The 21,701-nt window shown below is 35.7% G+C and overlaps 2 protein-coding genes across 4 annotated transcripts; one reads left to right on the top strand and one right to left on the bottom strand.

The window, feature by feature from the left end:
- Positions 1–3,704: 3,704 nt before the first annotated feature.
- On the bottom strand, positions 3,705–5,179 carry LOC132631778 (uncharacterized). Its single transcript, XM_060347485.1, has 2 exons — positions 4,326–5,179; positions 3,705–3,978 (listed from the first exon to the last, which is right to left on the bottom strand). The coding sequence occupies exon 1, from the start codon at positions 5,067–5,069 to the stop codon at positions 4,440–4,442; it is 630 nt and encodes a 209-aa protein (XP_060203468.1). The 5' UTR covers positions 5,070–5,179; the 3' UTR covers positions 3,705–3,978; positions 4,326–4,439.
- Positions 5,180–7,137: 1,958 nt separating this feature from the next.
- On the top strand, positions 7,138–20,467 carry LOC132631777 (K(+) efflux antiporter 5). Of its 3 annotated transcripts, none has more exons than XR_009579056.1 (20): positions 7,138–7,536; positions 8,023–8,066; positions 8,465–8,532; positions 8,625–8,709; positions 8,806–8,867; positions 8,994–9,069; positions 9,189–9,263; positions 11,768–11,839; positions 11,968–12,051; positions 12,131–12,199; positions 12,289–12,366; positions 12,468–12,556; positions 12,657–12,753; positions 17,236–17,289; positions 17,464–17,559; positions 18,107–18,295; positions 18,372–18,449; positions 19,571–19,638; positions 19,729–19,824; positions 20,190–20,234. XR_009579056.1 is itself a non-coding variant. In XM_060347483.1 (20 exons), exons 1-20 carry the CDS (start codon positions 7,320–7,322, stop codon positions 20,229–20,231), a joined length of 1,716 nt encoding a protein of 571 aa, XP_060203466.1. In that variant the 5' UTR covers positions 7,139–7,319; the 3' UTR covers positions 20,232–20,467. The 3 variants fall into 3 exon arrangements, 2 of the variants coding, with proteins under 2 accessions (XP_060203467.1, XP_060203466.1); XM_060347483.1 differs by having other exon boundaries at positions 7,139–7,536; positions 19,594–19,638; positions 20,190–20,467; XM_060347484.1 differs by lacking the exon at positions 17,236–17,289 and having other exon boundaries at positions 19,594–19,638; positions 20,190–20,467.
- Positions 20,468–21,701: the final 1,234 nt, after the last annotated feature.

Genomic DNA, 21,701 nt, shown 5'->3' with positions numbered 1-21,701 from the left:
TAAGGGCTCAAGGCCCTGCCCATGGCAACCATAAGCACGAAGAAACTTAGAGTAACATCCTAAAATAATTCAAATTCGAGACCATAAATTGAAAATTTTATGAAATTAAACCTGGAAATCGTGAGAAATCACGATAGGGCACAAAAGCCCCGTCAAATCTGGTAAAAAAATGGCCATAAATCGTCGTGGATTGACCGCCATGGGCGGAACCCTAAAAAAGCCGATTGAATCGCCTAAGAGATAAAAGAGGGGTGCGGGTGGTGGGAATGAGGAAAGGGGGGGGGGGGGGGGAATGTTTATTAAAAATAAACTTCCACCCTTTTTTTTAAAAGAACCCCTCCCCCCCCCCCCCCCCCCCCCCCCCCCCCCCCCCCCCCCCCCCCCCCCCCCCCCCCCCCCCAAGTTTTAAGAGCATTTAAGTTGACCCCCTTCTTTATTTAATAGACTATATATTATAAATGTACATATATAGCTAAATATATTAATTATTTAGACTAAATAAAAATTAAAACTCGGAAAGTTAAAATACAAGCTTTAAAACGAGCCCAATATTGACGTAGTTTCGAACAATAACAAAAGATGCGAAAATGTAGTCAAAATGAGCTGTAATTCATACGTTGTCTTAATTAACAATTTTTTCTAGTTAGACGGGCGGGATACATATTTTATTTTTTGAATTATATTAATGAAAGTAAATAACTCGTAATTTTCTTGCAATTGTCAATTTTTACGGAATAATAGCTAAATGTAAGTATTTTTTTTCAATTTTCTTGGGATTTTGAAATTTTAATTTTTGAGGGTACATCCTTGCTCCGTTTTTTACTCGGAAATTTTGAAAATTAAAATACATGTCTTATGAGGTCAAAATTAGGTGTCAACAAGTCCTTTTTGAAGCGTGTCTCTAACAAAGTGGCAATCCAACTCTATATGTTTAGTTCTTTCATGGAAGACTGAGTTCTTTGCAATGTGAACTGTAGCCTGGCTGTTACAGAAAACTTGTATATGCAATGTGCAGGCTACTGTGAGTTCATGAAGTAGTCTCTCAAGCCAAACCAATTCACCAACTACTTTTCTCACAGCTCTATATTCTGCCTCTGCTGAAGATAAAGATACAACAGTTTGCTTCTTGGATTCCTAGCTAATGGGACTGTCTCCCATGAGTACTAGATATCCACTTACAAATTTCCATGAATCAGGACAAGCCGCCCAATATGAATCATAGTAGGCAGTCACAGTATAATCAGGTTTGTTAGAGATGAAAATTCCCAAGGTACGATCATTTTTTAGATGTCTAAGTACATGGAAGGCATCCTTAAGGTGTAGTTCTCGGGGTGACTGCATGAACTAACTGATATGCTTCATACTATATGCAATATCCATTCTAGTGTTAGTGAGAAAATTAAGGTTTCCCACTAATTTCCTGTAGTATGTTAGATCAGTGAGTAGTTTGCCATTTGTTGCTTTGAGCCTCTCAGCAGGATCAAGTGGTGAAATAGTAGTTCTGTAGTTCATAGAGTCAAATTCTTTCAAGAGAGCAGCAGTAAATTTCCTCTGAGAGATGAGGGCACCATCTTCTCTATATAGAATTTCCAACCCCAGAAAATAGTGTTTACCAAGTTCCTTAATCATGAATTGATCATGCAGAAATGCTTTCAAAGAGTTGATTTCATGCAAATCTGTCCCAGTAAGGATTATATCATCAACATAGATGGCAACAAACACAATGGACTGTTCTCTCTTTCTATAGAAAAGTGAATAGTCACTTACTGAATGTGAATATCCTTTGGAACATAGGCCACTTGCTAATTTGTCATACCATTGTCTACTAGCCTGTTTTAAACCATACAGAGACTTCTTGAGCTTGCAGACTAGGCCACTGGTTTCCACCATGAGTCCTTGTGGTAATGTCATGTAGACTTCCTCATGTAAATCACCATGAGGAATGCATTATTAACATTCAGTTGGTATATACCCCATCTTCTTTTGACAGCCAAGCATATCAAGGTCCTGACAATGGTCATTTTTACTCCAGGTGAAAATATCTTTGTACAGTGAATGCCAGCTTGTTGAGTGTACCCTTTTACTACAAGTCTGGCTTTGAATCTTTCTACACTTCCATCAGCTTTATGTTTGATTTTGTATACCCATTTGCAACCAATTGCCTTCTTTCCTGTAGGTAAAGGGACTAAATCCCAAGTGTCATTAGCATATAAAGCTTCAAACTCTTGTGTCATGGCCATTTTCCAGGCAGAGTTCAAGATAGCTTCTTCATATGAGCATGGTTCACATTCATGAGAAATGATCTTCACCAACTGCTGACTATCAGGACAAAGGGTAGTGAAAGAAACATGTTAGGGGTTAGACATGAGGGAATGAGGTAAAGGATTAGTATCTGCATTTGGTATAGGTGACTGTAAATTTGGTAACCTGTAATCATACTCTTTTAAGTAACTAGGGGTGTGATGTGATCTGGAAGTTCTTCTAAGTATAGAAGGTGAAAAGTTTGGATTAGGTGGCATATTGGGTGGTTGGTTATTTGAAGAAGAAGCAGGAGCATGAGAGTTGTCATTTATGTTACTATCTAATATACTTGGTGTGCTGTCATTTGGACTAGTTTCACCAGTGAAAACATCATTTGTGTGAGTAGTGGTTACAAAGTCATTAGTTACGGTATTTGTGGCATTTCTATTCAACAAACAATCATCATCAAAAGTATATTTTACCACCTAGTTTATTAGAGTTTTTATCAAGTAATTTTAAAATGAAGTTGAAACTTGAACCAGTGGGAGCAACAACGAAAGGAAAAATATAATAAAACATCTCTAGAAACATGAACTCTCTTAGTGGCAAGGTCCAGGACCGTGTAACCTTTTGTATTGAAAGGATATCCAACAAAAACATGGGGTGTTGCTCTTGGTTCAAACTTGTCCTTGTGGGTTCTCAAAGTAGTTGGGAAGTAAAGACATCCAAATGCTCTAAGGTGAGAATATGTGGGTTTCCTTTTGTACAAAATCTCATAAAGTGATTTGTTAAGCAGAATTTTGGTGGGTAATCTATTTATAATGTAAGTAGTTGTTAGGACACACTCCCCCCAATATCTCATGGGTAATTTTGACTAAAAAAAGGAGTGCCCTTGTTGTTTCTAATAATTACTTGTGCTTTCTTTCCACTACACCGTTTTGTTGTGGTTTGTAGGGACAAGACTTTTGGTGTATAATGCCCTTTTCTTGAAAAAATTTGGTAGCTTCAGCACTAGTGAATTCCAGACCATTATCAGATCTAATTGTTTTGAGGTTTGTTTGCTACTGGTTTTCTATTAGGGATATGAAAGCTTTGATAGTTTGTAGGGCATTGCTTTTGCATCTGAGTAACTGAGTCCATGTTGATCTACTATGATCATCAACCATGGTAAAAAAATAGTTGTAACCATCATGAGTGGGTATGTGATAGGGTCCCATACATCAATGTGCAAAATCTCAGAAACTGTGGTGGTAGAAGTTGTTCTTTCTGGGAAAGGCAGTCTAGTCTACCTTGCGATAGGGAAAATGGTACAAGTAAAAGGCTATTTTGGGAAGAAGGTGACAAGTATGGAAGATATATATCTCATTTTACAAAAGGCACATGTCTTAGTCTATTATGCCATAACTGTTCAACATTGTTTCTATGAGATGCAGAAAATAAAGAAGAATCAAGAATGGAACCAGTAGAATCAACATTAGATCAGGCCCCTTTATTATTTGCATGAGAGTATTTTACAAGAGGAATAAATGATGATGAAGTCTGACTTTCACAATCAACAGACATAGAACATGAAAATGATGATGAAGTTTGACTATTACAACCAATAGGAACAGGACATGAAAAAGAATTGAAACTGTTACCAACAGAGGGTGAACAACAATTGTGACACTTTGAGCAAAAGAAGTACAACCCGTTCCTTGCTTTACCAACTTCCAGAGGGCTCTTCAGAGAAGGGCCCTGCAGTAAACATGAAAAGCTATTAAAACTAACAATGCCTTTAAGCTATACGGCCAAACAATGAACAAATATCAAGTTAAATTTGAAACTAGGTACAAATAAAAATCTGTATAGAGTCAATGCTGGATTTAGTAATGCATCACCAATTTCAGTTACTTTGACCTTATAACCATTTGGTAAGGTGACTAGGAAAGGGTATGTAGGGTTCTAATATTCGTAAGTGATTTTGTTGTAGGTCATGTGATGTAATGCTCCTGAGTCTATGATTCAAGAAGCAACAGTTAGTTTAGCACATTTACATGATAGATCACCAATTTCAGTTATAGAAAAATAACAAGCCAATATACCTGCAAGGTTTACAACTCCACTGAGAATGTTGCTTGAATTATCAGTATCACCATTTCCAGCCTGCAGAGTTCCTAGCAGATTCAACAATTGTTCATATTGTTCCTTGGACAGGTTCAGTGGTCCTTCTCTTTTAATCTTAAGACTGTCTTCATAAGTCCCTTATCAGCTTCACTTGCATACACATTTGCCACAGATCCGGTGGTTCTCCCTTTAGTGAACTTAAAGTTTGAGGGATAACCATGTATTTTGTAGCACCTGTCTCTAGTGTGCTCAGGTCTCTTACAATGATCACAAAAGAGATTTGACCAGTTTTGTGAGTAGAAATTGTTGTTTTGCGAATATGTGTTCCTACTGTTTCCAGGAGGAGGAGGACCCCTGTATGTGTTGCCAGTGATGCTGGAAGCACCCTTGTATGAGTTATGATTTGTTCTAAAACCTGTGTTGTGAGAACCAAATGCACTCAGAGATGTGGATTCCAAAATAGTGTGATTGTTAGGTCTGACCTCTCTCTGCTTTTCTTCCTGAGACAGTATTGAAAAGGATTGTGCCATACTTGGTAATAAGTTCATCATTAGAATATTTCCCTTTATATTAGTGTAAACCTTGTTTAGTCCTATCAAAAAATGAATAAGTCGCCTATCCTGCTCAACTCCGTGTATCTTAATCTTTCCACCACAAGTGCACAAACAAGTACACTTTGAATTTGTATCCAGTGTACTCATTTCTTTCGATAATTTCTTCATTTTTGTATAATAACCAGTAACATCAAGGCTTCCTTGAACCAGATCATTTATTTCTCTTTGAAGTTGATATAACTTAGCTCTATTCGTTTGATCATATATGTTCTCTAATTCTGCTCAGAGTTCTTTAGCATTATTAACATATTGTAAGCTATCTCTCAAATCTGGTGACAAGGAGTTTAAAATCCATGACGTCACCATATCATCACACCTTTCCCATTGTGCAAATGTAGAATCTTCTAGATCTGGTTTATGAACCTTTCCATTTATAAAACCAATTTTACTTTTCAACGATAATTCCCTAAGTACGGCTCTTCTCCATGATCTATACCTCGTGCCATCAAAAACTACTGGAAGCAGTGTGGAACCTGTACTTTCCGATGGATGCATATAAAAAGCACTAGTAGGGTCTACACTCGTTGTAGAGGTAGACGATTCTGTGTTTGTTTGAGTCTCACTCATGATTATGAAGTTTATCTCAAACAATTTAGGATATGAAAACTTTGATTAAGGAATCAAAATTAAGAACTATTTGCAGAAATGCAATAATCGAAATCAAATGCGTCAATTGAACAACAAGTAACTCTATCAATGTGAAACAATTGAATTCCAAATATGTACAATTCGAACAAGTAACCCTAACTTTGCGAAATTGAAAACAGTTGAAAAATTAGATGCGGAAAACATACGAACAAAGCTTTGATACCATGACAAAACCTGGAGATTAACGGTAGTGAAGAGTCAAAACTCCATTGAAGAACCTTCAACAACCATGGATGAAGCTTTAGTTAAGCACAGTTCATAAAATCTAGAGATAAGATTTGTGAAATGAGAGCATTTCATTTTCTGATGAATGAATGAAAAAGTGAGAGTTACAATCCACTAACTCCTCCTATATACACTTGTGGGCTTCCAACAAAATATCTAATTTAATGACAGCTAATCAAGTTCTAACTAACTAACTCTCTCTATTTATTATGTCATTGTCACTGTCGTTAAACTAATATTCAGCTAATACAAATAATTAGTACAAATAATCTCGACAAGAATTGAACAATTCTTTTATGGCTTAACACATAAAAACCTCTCTATAAATTTGGCTCAGTTTGTAAACTATGAATGATGCATTCCGATTAACAAGACTGACTAGCCAGAACTCAATTTTATTTATGACGTTAAGATTTTAAACATGCAAAAATTTATTGTAGAATAAATATCTTTTTTTTCTGTTTAAGTTGCAAGTTATTTGAAATCTACTTTTTTGGTCAAATTAGTAATAAGGTTGGCCGGAAGTCATTTTTACTGGACAGATTTGATGTTCTAAACAAAAAAAAAAAAAGAGAGATAAAGAACAATATGAATTAAAAATTACACAATTAAATAAATAATTATTATATATGATCATGTGTTAATTAGTTTTGAGACAGATAGTCGCGCAAATTTATTTTCATTTTTTCTTACTTCAGCACTCAAGCAAAAAAACTAAAACCCCTCTCACTATCTTAGGGCTGGTAATAGAATTAAAAAATTCGGAGGATAATAAAATTTTCACATAATTTTGGTGCGTCCAAGTTGCAAACTGAATGTAAGACCGTTTTCTTCGGTAAATATGTGTTTACATCAAATCAATGTAACTTACCGTGTTTAAGTGATTATATGAAGTGAATTCATACATTAATTAACTATGATTAAGTGATAGTTGTATATATTCAAAACACATGTCATGCATACATTGATTTGATGTAAACACCCGATGTGGGTAAATTTTTACCGTTTTCTTCTATATCACGTCTTTTTTGTTACCAAAATGTGTTGTGGTGGGATGATTGGTTCCTCCACCCTTAACCAGAGATCTCGATTCAAGCTCTTGAGAATGAAAAAATTCTGTTGGGAGCACCGGCCCTAGAAATGCACAATCTGAATTTAATTAGACTCAAATTATAAATACGGATATCAGACACCAGGTGTGGAATAAAAAAAAAAAATTCAATTATTATACCTTTTTACATAACGAAATTTGAATAAATTGTAAATAAAGTAAAAACTCCATATAAGAATTTTAAACGAATAGAAGCTACTATTACTTCAAACGTTATTAAATTCATCAGGCTTGGATCCCGCCCTGAAAAAGATTACAAGAGTCCCAATCTCACAATAACAACTTCTTTTCAATTTCTTTCGATCTAAGAAACCGAAATTTCAACAAACAAACCCCATTTACATTTCCCCTTTCTTCTTCTCGAAGCCTGGAAAATGGAGAGGCTTCGAGCATGGATATTCCTTTTCCTTTTCCTGTCGGTTTCTTATTGTGGAAGGATGATCTTAGCCGTTAGATCTGAGAAGGAGATTAGGGCTAGGTTTTACGGTAATTTAGTTAATTCATCTGCTCCTGATACTAATGACGGCACTATTGCCAAAATGTTCGATCGTGTTCTCGAAAAAGAGTTTTCTGAAAATGATCAACCTGAAGGTAACATTTCGACATTTTACCTTTGTTTTCGGTGCGAATAGTGAAAATAGAATTACGAGCTAATGGTGTATTTCGGGTCTGTTAATGAGCTCCTGGTAAATTCGGTTTCGGTTATTAGAGTTTGCTATAGCTTAAGAAGGTACATCTAAATATTTTCTTGAAGGTGCCGTCTTTTATTCCAGGTTATATGATGATATGTTATAAACCTTTTGATGAAGAAATTAATGCCTTATGATTGATAGACAACCTCTCTAAAACAGTGTAAAAATGGAACATAAAGTTGTGAGCTTTTGTAAATTAAATCTATTTACTGCCAAAAAAGAAGAAGAAGAAGAAGAAGAAGATAAGTTGAGTAGAGCAACCAATCGGATTTTTAACGTGCTCCAAGTTCTGGCATTTAACCAATATGGTTTGTCTGGAATTTCAGTCTGTGTGGTTTGCATGATGAAAGATCGGATTAATCATGTGCTTTTCTCACCTGATTAGGTTCGGATGGAAACAGCTTTAACAGTACGGTTGCTGATGAGAAGGTAAGCTAAGTGATTCATAGTAGTCACCAACTTACTTCTTTATCATGTTAGTTGTTAGGTCTGATATTAAGATCAGCAGAAGATTATTTGCCGAAGCTTCGGCAACACAAGAACTGCTTATTTCAGATGGTAAAGCAATATGTATATTTTCTTTGATCAGAGTATGCTTAACCTTAGCTAACTTTGTCTTATTGTTGTCTCAAAGTTGAAGACATGCATATCTATTCTAACTTCAATGTCTCCTATGTTTTAAAGTTTGGCTCCTAATCAGAGTGCCAACAGGCCCAAAGTTGTGACTTGCCTTTGTCAGAGTCTGACACTTCTGCAATTTACTTTTGGTTCCAGCTGATATAAAATTCTTTGCTCGTTTATGAAAAGTTTACGTTTCTTTCCAATAGGGAGTCTTGGAGACGGTAGCCAAAATTACCCGTGAGAAGATCAAGAAGAATGAGACACAACAGACAAAGTAAGCAACAAGTTTTAACTAAATAGATCACATGCCTCTCCTGGCTTTGCATGAAATTTGCTGAAGTTATTCATTTATTTGGCCTTTCACAGTGATACTAGATCATTCAAATTACAAGATGTTTTCTCCCTTGAAAATGAAGGTTCTGATGATGTTACTACATTGATTGACAAAAAGGTAAAAAAATCTATGCTGAACTATTTTAGAAACATTGTTCGATATGTGTGGTTTTTGCCTAACTAGCTGTTTGTATACTCTTTTGCTTGATAACAGGACAATGTGTTTGTCATGTCAAATAAGAAATCAAAATATCCAGTGCTTCAAGTTGATGTGAGGTTGATGTTAATCCTTTTTTATCCTGGCAATACCATTGATGAAACATAGATATTTAGGAATTTTCATCTTTCATATAGTTTCTACAGCTAGTGACATGTAATTTGTGCTAAAATGTGTGCCTGCAGACTTATCTCTGACTTGGTGGTGGTTATAGTCTCCGCTGCCATCGGTGGAATCATCTTTTCTTGTTTAGGACAACCGGTTTGTCCTTTGAGAAGCTTGTGAAATCTTTCTTGGTTGATTATGATCTTTTGTGCTTAAATCTAAATATCAATTATACCCAAGTACTAAACGTGTCTAATTATGATTTCCTGGGGTAGGTTATCGTCGGTTATCTTCTTGCTGGCTCATTAATTGGACCAGGGGGTTTGAAATTCATCAGTGAAATGGTGCAGGTATGTAATCCTACAAGCTAAAGCGTTGCTTATGAGGATCAGTCATCTCTGCTTGTTTGTTGTTAATAACCGTATATTAAGCGACAATGTAATCTTGTCCATATGGACACTGAGAATGTTAATGGAGAAACAGTCTTGAGCATAAGAGAGATGCTTTCTATTTGTCTGTGCTTTTGGTTTGGGATGCTTAGTGGTTTGTTGTTCAAGCTAGTTCTCATTTCTTGTCATCTGTGGTACTATTGTTGGCTGCTAGTTTTTTTTTTTTCTTTTAATTTTTTTTGTTTTGTTGGCTGCGAGTTATTATGCAATCCTGGTGGTTTGAGTGCTTAACACTTCAATTTATAAAAAAATGCTCTATCTGTAACTGGCTCATGCATGGTTGGTCACTGTAATTCCTGAGTAATGTTTAGTCGTCTACTCCTGCATCCCATGGTTGGCGTCATTTAAATATACAGCAGCGATTTCTATATCAATTTTGGTATACTAGACTTCTCTTTTCAGGTTTTAATTTTGAGTTTAAGTTTTGTGCACTGTCAATGTACAAAAATTTTTACACCATCAGGTGAAATCACCTGCTATTGCGGGTTACCCATTCTTCCTAATAATTTCGTTTCTTTTCCTAAAATTAAGCACTACAGTTACTTTCTCTCTCCTCCAAATCCTCCTTCCATGTTTTATTTTCTTTATCCAATCTGTATGCCTTTGATCTCTTTTATACAAGCCAAATTTTATATGATATTTATAGTTACAGATGCTTCTCAACTAAACAGAGAAAAAAATTGAAATTTGTTATATATAGCCGTCACAAAAAAAAACATGAGTATTCTCAAAGCAACAGAAACTCCTCAAGATCAGCTATGGCTGAAACGTTGAAGAATTGTTCACAATGCCTAATGTATTGAAGGATTACTTCATTGATAGTAATTTTGATTAACGCTATTAAGGGACACAGATTTGATTTACACCGGAAAAGGAAATAACAAATTTCATTAGATTACAATTAGGACTCTAATTAATTATTTTTAATATCTTTTCCTAAATCTTAATTATAAAATAACCGTGATTGTCCTTTAATTTACCTGATGGTGTAAAGAATTTTGTACACTGACGGTGCTCAAAACTTATAACTCTTTTATATCTTAGACGTGCATATTCGTTTTGTCTCCAACTGCTGTTCCAAGCAAGCTTGTATGCTTGCTGTTTCCGGAACCGTTGGTATTTCTTGTGATGGTATTAGTTTCCCTGTTCTAAGATCTTGACTGCATCATGATTTTGTTTTCTATTAAGCAAACATTTCAGGTCATCATATTCCAAACTTGCACAGACACCCAGACCCTCCAAATGAGAAAAAAGAGACAAAAGAACTCGATTCAAATGAGAAGACATGGATATGTTCAAAATCATATTTGGTTTTGTCATTTTGGGTGGAAGAGTTTTCTGATAGAGCGATTGACGTTATATATAGAATTTTTGAGACACTAAGAATCAAATATATTATCCAAACATTTACAAGTAGGTTGTCTAGTAATGCAGATTAACACCCAAGGGTGTCCCCTAGCGGTCAATGAAGTGGGTTGAGAACCACGTGTTCTCAGCTTCAAATCCTAGCGGAGGCAAAACACTAGTGGATTCTGTCGAAGCCTTGGTGAGGACAAAGTTACACGGTACCTATGTTGGTGGGAGGTGGCAGGTATCCCCTGGAATTAGTCGAGGTGCACGCAAGTTGGCCAGGACACCATGGTTATTTAAAAAAAGTACTACATATTACACTGGTGCATATTTAGGTTTCTTAACTTCAGATTTGACTTGAAGTAGTTTTGCATACCTTAGTGAGTATCGAGCAATTCGTTAATCCATGATAAGCTTATGCAACAAGGTTACTGAACATGTTAAATCATGTTTGTACTGTCGATTATGAATAATTGCTCCTGATAAAAACGCAATTTTCCATGTGCTGCAAAAATAGGAGAACCTGAGGTGCAAAAAATGGACAGTATGTCGGATCTTCTTTTTGATTCTGGAATTCTTGGGAAGTATAAATAGGTGTGCAAATGGTTATCCAGAATGGATTTAATGCATGCTTTTGCAGCCGGTGCAAGTTATTGTTCTTTCTGTATGTATTTCTTATGCATACAAGATTGAAAGTTTTTACCTGGTTATGTTGTATTGGATAAAACGTTGCCTGGTTGATCGGGTTGGTATGTGTCATTCATATCTCTGAGAGAAGAGCATCTGAGTTTGGTCTGAACTACATGTCTAAGTCTAGCTAAGCATGTTTCAAGCAACACGTTGCAGCGCTTTTGACTTTAATAGACTAATAGATTTTGCATGGAATCGTGAGACGTGTATTCTTCCCCTGTTATGTCCTTTTCCTTTTTTGAATAACTAAACTTCAATTAACACAAGTCCGTGAAGTTACTAACATAATCTTGACTGAAAAGAAAACTCATTTAATTGTATGGGCTATCCTGAGTCCTTCTCTTTCAATGTCGATTGTATTACAGGTTGAGACCGTTGCTCAGTTTGGTGTTGTCTTCCTTCTATTTGCTTTAGGTCTGGAGTTTTCCTTGACAAAGGTGCTTTGTATCATTCTATGTGATGCTTTTTCCAAGCAACTGTTATAACTAATTCTTGAGAAAATATCTCAGTATTTCAGCATATATCTTTCCTTACTTGGGGCAGCCTCCTAAATATTATTGTGCAGCTAAAAGTTGTCGGTCCTGTTGCTGTTCTTGGAGGGCTGCTTCAAATTGTTATCCTTATGTTTCTGTGTGGCACAACTGCAATGGTATGGCTGTGGAATTGAATTTTTCTTCTCCAATAATCGATGCTTAGTTATGGCTTATGCGTTCTGTAATGGGCTGCAGTTATGTGGTGCAAACTTGTCAGAGGGAGTGTTTGTTGGTTGCTTCCTGTCAATGTCATCAACGGCAGTGGTATTATATAAAACCATGATTCTTATCATTCTTTCCTTGTCCTAAGGAAGTCTTACTAGTGATGTATTTTGACCATCTTAAATAAACAGGTGGTGAAATTTCTGGTTGAGAAAAGCAGCAACAATGCTCTTCATGGTCAAGTGACGATTGGAACACTGATTTTTCAGGTAAAACCTGTGTCCCTATTACCATATTTTAATGGCCATTTCCTTTATTAATTTACATATTACTAGAAGGTTGGCTTCTTTTCCTTTTCATTTATCCCCAGGACTGCGCTGTTGGTTTATTATTCGCTTTGCTTCCTGTTCTTGGAGGTAACAGTGGGCTTTTGCATGGAATTATCTCTATGGGAAAAGTGTAAGCTTATGGGCATGCTTCTTTCTGCGTTGTTTTTTGTTTGACTTGGCAGCAATTTGAGGCTTAGGACAGGACTAAATATACTGTTTGCTCTGTCTAGGCTGGTGATCTTATCCATGTACCTCAGTGTTGCATCTATTTTAACTTGGTCATTCGTTCCCCGTTTTCTGAAGTTAATGATTCGGTTATCTTCTCAAGTGAGTACTTCTCATGATCATATTTTTCATTTATTCTTTGCTCCACAGGAAATTATCCTTCTCTCCATCCAGTAATAGGTAGTCCCTTTAACTTGCGTGGAGAGCAATGGAGAAGCTTGAGTGGTTTATCACAACTGAGTTGATTAAATATTTTTTCTCAAAGTAGGTGGAAAACTTGATCAACTTTGATCAGTGATGATATTAAGAGAATAAATTTCAGATTGATTAGTCTTTTTTTGAGAGAAAGGTTTAAGTGATACTTGAAGTATGAAAGCTACAATAGTCAGATGGAATGTCACGACCCAACCCCGTGAGCCTCGACTGGTGCCCTACTTGGACACCCAGACAGACAAACATATCAATTCGTAACACACTTATTCAAATCGAATCACATCCAAATAGCATATACGGCCACAAATACTATATGCCGTCTCAAACTATATCAAACTGTATCGAACACATTTCAACGCAATCATATGCGGACATATATATATATCAAAAAGCCGGCAAGGCTATCAAATGTATCAAAAGCCGACAAGGCTATCAAATGGCACAACGGCTCAAAACATATACAAAGTGCACGCCGACAAGGCTGCCATAACGAACAGGGTCATACAAACACATCTGTACCTGGGGGCATGAAACGCAGCCCCCGAAGAACGGGGGTCAGTACGAAATATGTACTGAGTATGTAAAATAGAAAATACAGAAACAGATCTGAGGCATAAACGAAATAGTAGTACAGAACATAAGTATAAATCCAACATATCAAAATATTTACTTTCAAAATATAAGTCATGCATAAGGTAAAGAAGAATATGGTCGCCCGCCCGTCAATGGCGCCATAACACAGCATAACACCAGAAGGTTTCAAATCTCCATATCCCCGTCACATATCACAACACAGCATAACGCCATACACAGCATAACACCAAATATAAGTGGAACCCGACCCTCATTGGCGAGTAGCTCGGTGAACCATAAACACAGCATAACTCCGGAGTATATCAAAGTGCGCACGATAATAGAACCGGCCCGGGACTCGGCGAAACGAATAACAGAATGCACGAATAGAGTCGTGAGTAGTCATATGCATAAAATCATTATCATAAATTCAAACATAAGTAAAATGTTCATATTTAAAAATCGAATTAATAGTCTTAACAAATGCTTTCAAAAGTTTCCGAATCTCATAAAGGAAAGTCGCGGGACCCACGGGTGGGTATTTACCCGAGTCGGGCCCGCCTATGGAAAACATACATATCATATGCCATATAGGCTCTTACAAAAATATTGAGATAATCCGAGCATTTATGTGCAAAAATTGGCATTCAAGATTTACGAACACCCTTAAAGTGAAACCTTTCTATACAAAGTTCAGAAAGCGATTATTTCAAAGACGTAAAGGTTCATACTTTTATCAAATCATACATAAGAGTGCCAAGGAATATATATATATATCATATCATGCTCGGATTTTTGAATCATAGGATTTTCCTTAAGGCTTTAATCTAGAAAGGAGGTTGCTTTACATACCTGTCAGCGACTATTCATGAATCCTTTTCGCCTCGTCGCCCCTTTAGCCTATTTATATAAAAGTAACGTTATCGTTAGTAACTATATTTTCTAGTCCACAATTCTATAACCCATTGCTTATTGAACCTATATTTTAGTTTATATATCCTCGTTTAGGGTTTTTCTATTATCTAAAAATCTAGCGAAAATCCGGCAGCACTTCTCCTATAATTCGTACTCCAATCCAACTCCCAAACAGCTCACAATATATATACAATGTCGTCAACAACAACAACAATATTCACGAGCTGTATTCCAAAAATTCCATCCACAACAACTCTCTAAATTATTCCACATGATCATAAGCAACAACAACAATTACAATCTCCTTTAACCCTTTTTGAACTCAAACATCAATACCAAAGAATATACACCAAGATAGCCCAATATATGCTTTGTATACTAACTTATACACTTCCTTCTTCCAAATTCTTAAGGCATATCAATACACGACAACAACATCATCTAATATCCATGTACAAGAAAACTATCTAATATCACAAGTTTTAAAACATGCCATAAGATTAATACAAGTTCTAGCATGACTTAAGCTCTTCTTTCAAAAATTCAACATCCATCGAGTTGTATAAAGACCAAACAATCTCAAGAACATGTAGGAGGAATGAAATCTTACCTCAATAATTGGAAGGAAAGCCTTACTAGCAAGCTTGACCTCTTAAAATTCTTGCTGGAAATTACAACTTTTCTTTATAAAGGATGAAGTTACTAAGAGCTCCAAATGCACTACATCCATGAGCAGCTGCTACTAAGGGGTTTATTCAAGGATTATAAGAGTTGATAGAAATGTTTTGCACTTCTCTAAGGGTATAAAGGTTGATAGAACGTTGCTGCCCCCAAACAGAAAAATAAAATAAAGTTGCCGGAAAATGTTCTTAGTTCTTTCAATATTAGTTTTCTCCTAAGTAACAAATGGTTTGCCTAATTGGGCTGATTGCACTCTAGAGAAACACGTTATATACCACCTGTACACTTGGCCTTTCCATGTGAATAAAATAATACACATGCCAAACATTTAGCTTGTACACTAAATCTGAAAATGTAACCAATCCATATTGGGTCCACATCTGGAAATTATGCCCCTAAAATTTCTCACGTTAATTCATTTGCCTCCCAACTCACTTAAATATTTACCACTTAATAATCTAATCATAGTTAATTAATTCCTAATCTCCATTAATATTTTCATACTAATTGAAACTTATAAACACTCGTGCACTAATTAAAATTGAGAATTAAAAGTCCCTATTCCATATCCCAAAATAATCCCGTCCTTAACTTATGTCGATTCGCTTAAAAATATTCCAATGTACAAAAATATGGGATATAACAGCTTCCATATCCGAAAAATCAACTACTAAAATTACCTATTCTTTGTGCACATTTTATGTTCTTGGACGTTGGCAATCAAAAATGGTGTCATACACTTGTGTTTTGGATTCTGTGTAATTTGTTTGGTAAGGATGAATATTAAAGTGTAGTGTAATGACTCATTCTTCCTTTACACGTATCCATCAACAAAAACTATATTCTCTTTCCAATTGTAAATTGTAGTGGAAAGTACTAGCACACTTAATGATGACAATTCCTTCTCTTTTTCCCATGTGTCAATATGCAATGTACATGCATTTGACTCATCAACAAAAACTGCCATATATCCACAAAATATGCACGCATGCTTTCACTTGCTGCCCAATTATTAATGATACGCGTGGATTTTATGGACGTAATATTTATCTATTAAGCTTTAGTTAATACCATAATTTTTTTTTTTTTTTGTCTTAAATAATTTTAGGACTTCATTCCTTGTATACACCGAGCTCTTGATTTTCATCCTTGGATATGATCGAATTCTCCGGGCTCGAGTAGATTTGCTCCTGTCGGACGATTAAATTTTCTAGTCCAAAAATACGGGATGTAACATGGAAAGATGCCACTTCGTGTCTAATTATATATCTTTTTTAGTTTCAATTACTGCAGAATGGTAAACTTTAGTCAAGAGACAATTTTTTGGGACTAACTGAAATAATGGCAGGTCAATTTTTTGTGGATAAAGGGAGTAGTTGTATATGTAAGGTAACTTGTCGCAGTCCTTGTGAAGGCAAAAGTAATAGTGTAATTCAAGGTTGTAAGATTTTCCATTACTTATAATGTTTGAAGTTGTAGAATGGGTCTGTTGGGTAGGAGAAAAAAGAATGTGTATCTAGTAAAAGTGCACTGATAAGCGAAAAGTTTCAGCAGAATAACTCACTTATGATCTCCATATGTGTTTATCATTACCAACTTGATCATCATCAGCCAATGAATAAGTACAGAAGGCCAGATTTATCTAGCATCAGGGCTGCTGATCTTATCAGGTCATATTATTCTTAAGCTACTGCTGCGCTTGTTTAACTGACAGCCCTTTTGATTAACTGGAATGGAGTCTAACAGAATGGAGTTTATTCTTTAGGTTGTATTTTCTTCATTAAACGTCATAGTGCACCACGACCGTTCCGATCTTGATTTACCAACTGCTGTCAGAACCCATCTAATTTATCTGAATAAGGGGATGGTGATTTGTCCAATCTTTGACAACAAAAATAATGAGCTTTTGGTTGGAAGATAGGCGATTAACCTGAATCGTGATTCCCTTGGAATCAACCACTAAAATCGTCTGAATTGAATGAAATGTTGGAATCACGATTCATTTCTTAGGTCAATCTGCAGTATCATACTGGTCCTATTTGTCTGAATCTCCATCTTTTGTCAGTTGATACCAAGATATGGTGCTTACGATAAACAATTTATATCAGTTCTGCTGCATGCATTTGTACACTTCTGAGCGTCGTTCTTTATTCCGTCTTTCCTTTTCAAGTTGTTTACTTTCTGTATCCATGTCATTTTCAGACCAATGAATTGTATCAGCTTGCGGTGGTGGCATTCTGCTTATTATCTGCTTGGGTTAGTTTGAACACTGTCCAAAAATTTCTTACTTGAATGGGATGGCTATTCTTCAGTTGCAAACTGCATGATATGTATTTTTTTCTGAAACATTTTTGTAAAAGCTCTCTGAGATAGTGACTGCATAGCAAGCAGTGACAGAGCATACTGAGGGTGTTTCCTTTGATTCTTCAGTGCAGTGATAAGCTGGGCCTCAGTCTTGAGCTGGGATCATTTGTAGCCGGAGTTATGATATCCACAACTGACTTTGCACAACATACCTTGGACCAGGTATTGATTTTGATAGGATGATTCTTCGCTCATGCTTTTATTAGGACACAAATTGGAACGTAGACCATGATCAAGTCTACGAGGCATCCTAACCTCAAAGTTCATTTTTCTATTTCGACTCACCAATCTTATTTATGTAAATGTTGTTATAAGTTTTCTCATTATCTCTGGACATTCTGGCTTTTTACAACATATTTGGACACAAGGATGTCTGATCTGGTCGTTTTCTTCTATTATATTTTTTCTACTGGTTTTGGAGCATTTCTAAACTCTACAGCGTATATTTCCATTTCTCTTTTATCATTCTATCCTTCTTCCGTCTTATTTTCCGTTAATGCCTTGAGCAGGTAAAGCCCTTATTACTTGTTGAGAAATTTGCTATTCATTAGTAGCTATATTTCGATCATTGTCGGATATATGGAAAAAGCAAATATCGGAAGTAGCATTCTAGTTACCGTGCTTTCTGTACAACAATGACAGATTGTATACTTGGAAACATCAGACTACATTTACTTTATTATTAAGTGTGTCTTAATATTACTTGTAGGTGGAACCAATTCGTAATCTCTTTGCAGCTCTCTTTCTCGCTAGTATTGGAATGCTGATACATGTACAGTTCCTATGGACGCATGTGGATATCTTGCTTGCATCCGTTATCCTGGTTATAGTTTTTAAGACTACTGTAGCTGCCATGATTACTAAGGTTTTTGGATATAACATTAGGACGTCAGTTATTGTAAGTCACCCATCTAAACACTTGTTAGACAATAATTATATTGCCCTACTTTTTATGAGTTTGAATGACTTTAAAGGTTGGGCTTTTGCTTGCACAAATTGGGGAATTTGCATTTGTGCTCTTGAGTCGTGCCTCAAACCTGCATATTGTTCAGGTATCTCATCCTACCTAGTTTTTTTTTTCTCCTGTTACATTTCTTGTAGTTTTTGACCTTCCCCTTCACAATACCCTTTTAGGAGGCAGATTTTTTTTGTGTTCAAAGCGCGACACTGATCTCCCGATGTCCTTCCACTTAATGTCTTTAAGTTTATGAAATAAAGGAATTGCATTTGTTTTTGCGGAGATAGGTTGTGAGTGCCAGTATTTCTGTTGTTTTAAAGTAGATAAGGTAACACAATTTGAATTTATATATTGTTTCAAGGTAGTTCCCAAGTGGTTCTCTAATTTCGTTTTCAATCACAACTCTGCATGACACTGTCTTTTACATGTATGAATAATGCAATTTAAATTCACCCTAGTTGAAATATAAGGTTTTGAATATTTCAGTCATTGTGTTTTGGAACAGTACATATATACAGCTATCTTGGGTTGGTAGTTTAGTTTCTTGATCAACCTGTTATTTTAAACAAAAGCGGCACTTATCCTTTGTTTTCCTTTGCAAAGTTTTCCTGGCTGTCTAGATGTTAGTGTAGCTGTTCCACTTAATGGCACCATAAACAATTTTTCCGTTGAAGATTAGCTTTTAAGAAAGTTTAGAATAACTCCTACTTATTTTAATATGAAAAGAACGAAGGAACGAAAGAAAGAAAGAAGGCCCCTAAAGGCACACTGCTTGTTTTGCCAAAACACTCTGTGATTTCTTCTCATATTGCCAAGCTTTGGTGGACAGAGTTACCCGTTACCTATGCTGGTGGGGGTAGCAGGTACCTCGTGGAACTAGGCGAGGTGCGTGAGCTGACCCGGACAACACGGTTATTTTAAAATAGAGAAACTCTGCTTCTTTGCATTAAGAAACAAGTCTCCTGACTTTTTTTATCTGCAGGCTCCTTGATTTTGTTTCTATTAACTGATTGCTCGTGTCGTATTCTCTACTTTCATGAAGTACATCATTTTTTTTTTTAAATGTAACATATTATGTGTGTGTATATATATATATCAGCTGCACAAAACCTGTGCAGCAACCATAATTACAGTGTGCAACAACAAAGAAAACAGCCAACCAACCGAGTACATCATTTGTCTCAAATGCCACTTTATCGCTTCTTTTGAATGCAGCTGAGTTTCTGTTATATATACAGGGCAAGATGTACCTTCTTCTTCTTGGAACAACTGCTCTAAGTCTTGTGAGCTTCTAGATCTTCAAATTGCTTGAGAAAATACTTTCGATGCTATATGTTTCTTATTTGATGTTTATGAATGAGAATTTTGTGCAGGTCACAACTCCTGTCTTGTTCAAGTTGATACCTGCTATCATGCACCTGGGAGTTCTTATGCACTGGTTTCCTGTGGAAAATATCGCACCAGATGAGGTAGTGTTTCTTACTGGAATCAGGGACTAATTAATTTACTGAGTGGTAGCCAAAATGCTGTTTTATTTTCCAGGTTTATGCTAATTGTAGATGAGATGTTATTTTTTTTATCAAGTTCACATGCCGAGACCTCAAATATAGATCAAATGTTACTCTCTACTAATCTGTTTTCCTCCTTTTATGTAATTGTACTTCAATGAAAATCTTCTGCTGGCACGTTGTTCCTTTCTTTTGACTGAGGAACATTATTAATGAGCTAGGGTTTCTCTGCTATAATTTATCATTATCTTCTCTTCTTTTTTTGGCTATCCTATAAGAGATAGGCTAAAGTCGTCAATTTAGTTTTTCCCTATTTTTCTTTGCAGGAGAAAGTAGCAATGATTGAAACGCACAACAGAGTATTGTAACATTTGCTGTGGTTATATCCAGTAGTATCAACACAATGGCTAGATGACAGAGAATTGTAAAGTACCCAGTTTTGGCGGGCAGTAAATTCGATGTGCATTACTCAGCCGGAACTCATCAAGGATACAGAAGTTAGATAGTTAAATATGTACATGAATGTTCTTCTGCAAATGGATCATTGGATGCTGTATATATTCCACTTTTTTGTCTCACAGTACTGTGCCCTGACATAGGAACAGATTTGGTAAAAATAGACTGCAAGAATAATATTCCCGGTATTAGTGATAAACGCGGAACACTAACTTATGGTTCAATCAGCAAGAATAAAATGCAGCAATAATGACACCAAGATTTTTACGTGGAAACCCTTCTGAATAAGGGAAAAACCACGATCAAGAAGAGCAGCTGATATCACTATAGCAAGGAATTTTACACCGTGTAGTAACGAGTACAAAAACTCCTAAGACCACTACACCCTCAAAAGAAAAACACTTTTTTGATTTTTCCCACCTCACTACAATATCACTCACACTCTATTTTTCTTCACAGACTAGTTTCTTACAGTCTATGGAATACCTCACTTTGCTCTCACTCAGATGTATTGTATGAGATTTTGGTGTGTTTACAAATGATAGAATGCTTCCCTATTTATAGAGATGAAATGAACCTATTGATGTCATTTGTGACTCAAGCAAGCACTTGACAATTTGCCAAAGATGTTTTCTTCCTTAAAACAAGGAATATGTTTTCTTCCTCAAAACAAGGGAAATGTTTTCTTCCTTAAAATGTGGGAGATGTTTCCTTCCTCAAATTATGGGATGGACCCACAGTATTTTGGGTCGGGATCTCACGGAATATAAAACTTGTTCAGATAGTCACAATCTGCCTGCGATTAACCATTCTATAAAAAAAAAAAAAAAAAAAAAAATCCTAGTAGGAGTTACAAATTATAGTTGATAGAATATAGTGTTATCTTGTTTATTGTAAGCACATATGTACTTTACACAAACTTCGTCTCCTTAGCCAAAGAACTTGCAACCTACCTTTTCTTTGAAAGTTAAAAGGGTAAAAACTAAGCAGCAATCTTTCTTTTTTGTGGGTTAACATGTAGTATAATTAACAATCATCGTGGCATCGTTATTTAAGTATAATTTTCTTCTTTCTTGCTAATGTAACTGTCAACTTTTGTTTTATAAATTAAGTTTCATAGTTTGTTGCTTTACATGTTCATCAAATAAAGTCAATCAGAAGAACTTATATTTGTCAAACAAAAATTTAGACTTCAAGACTGTTAAAACTGAAAATAAAAGAAACCAATTTTCTTGGGTATAATTAGAGATGATTGGCTGATAAAATAAAGTTCTAAACTTATATCTATCAGAACGGTAGTATCATTAGATTCTCAAACAGAATCCATTCCAATTTTAAAAAAAATTAACTAGGGAAAAGGATAAAGAGAATGGTGTAAACCA

The sequence above is a fragment of the Lycium barbarum genome, chromosome 3, assembly GCF_019175385.1.
Source record: "Lycium barbarum isolate Lr01 chromosome 3, ASM1917538v2, whole genome shotgun sequence".
NCBI lineage: Eukaryota > Viridiplantae > Streptophyta > Magnoliopsida > Solanales > Solanaceae > Lycium > Lycium barbarum.
Note: the sequence above shows the minus strand (reverse complement) of the source record. Positions and strands in the feature narration are given on the sequence as shown.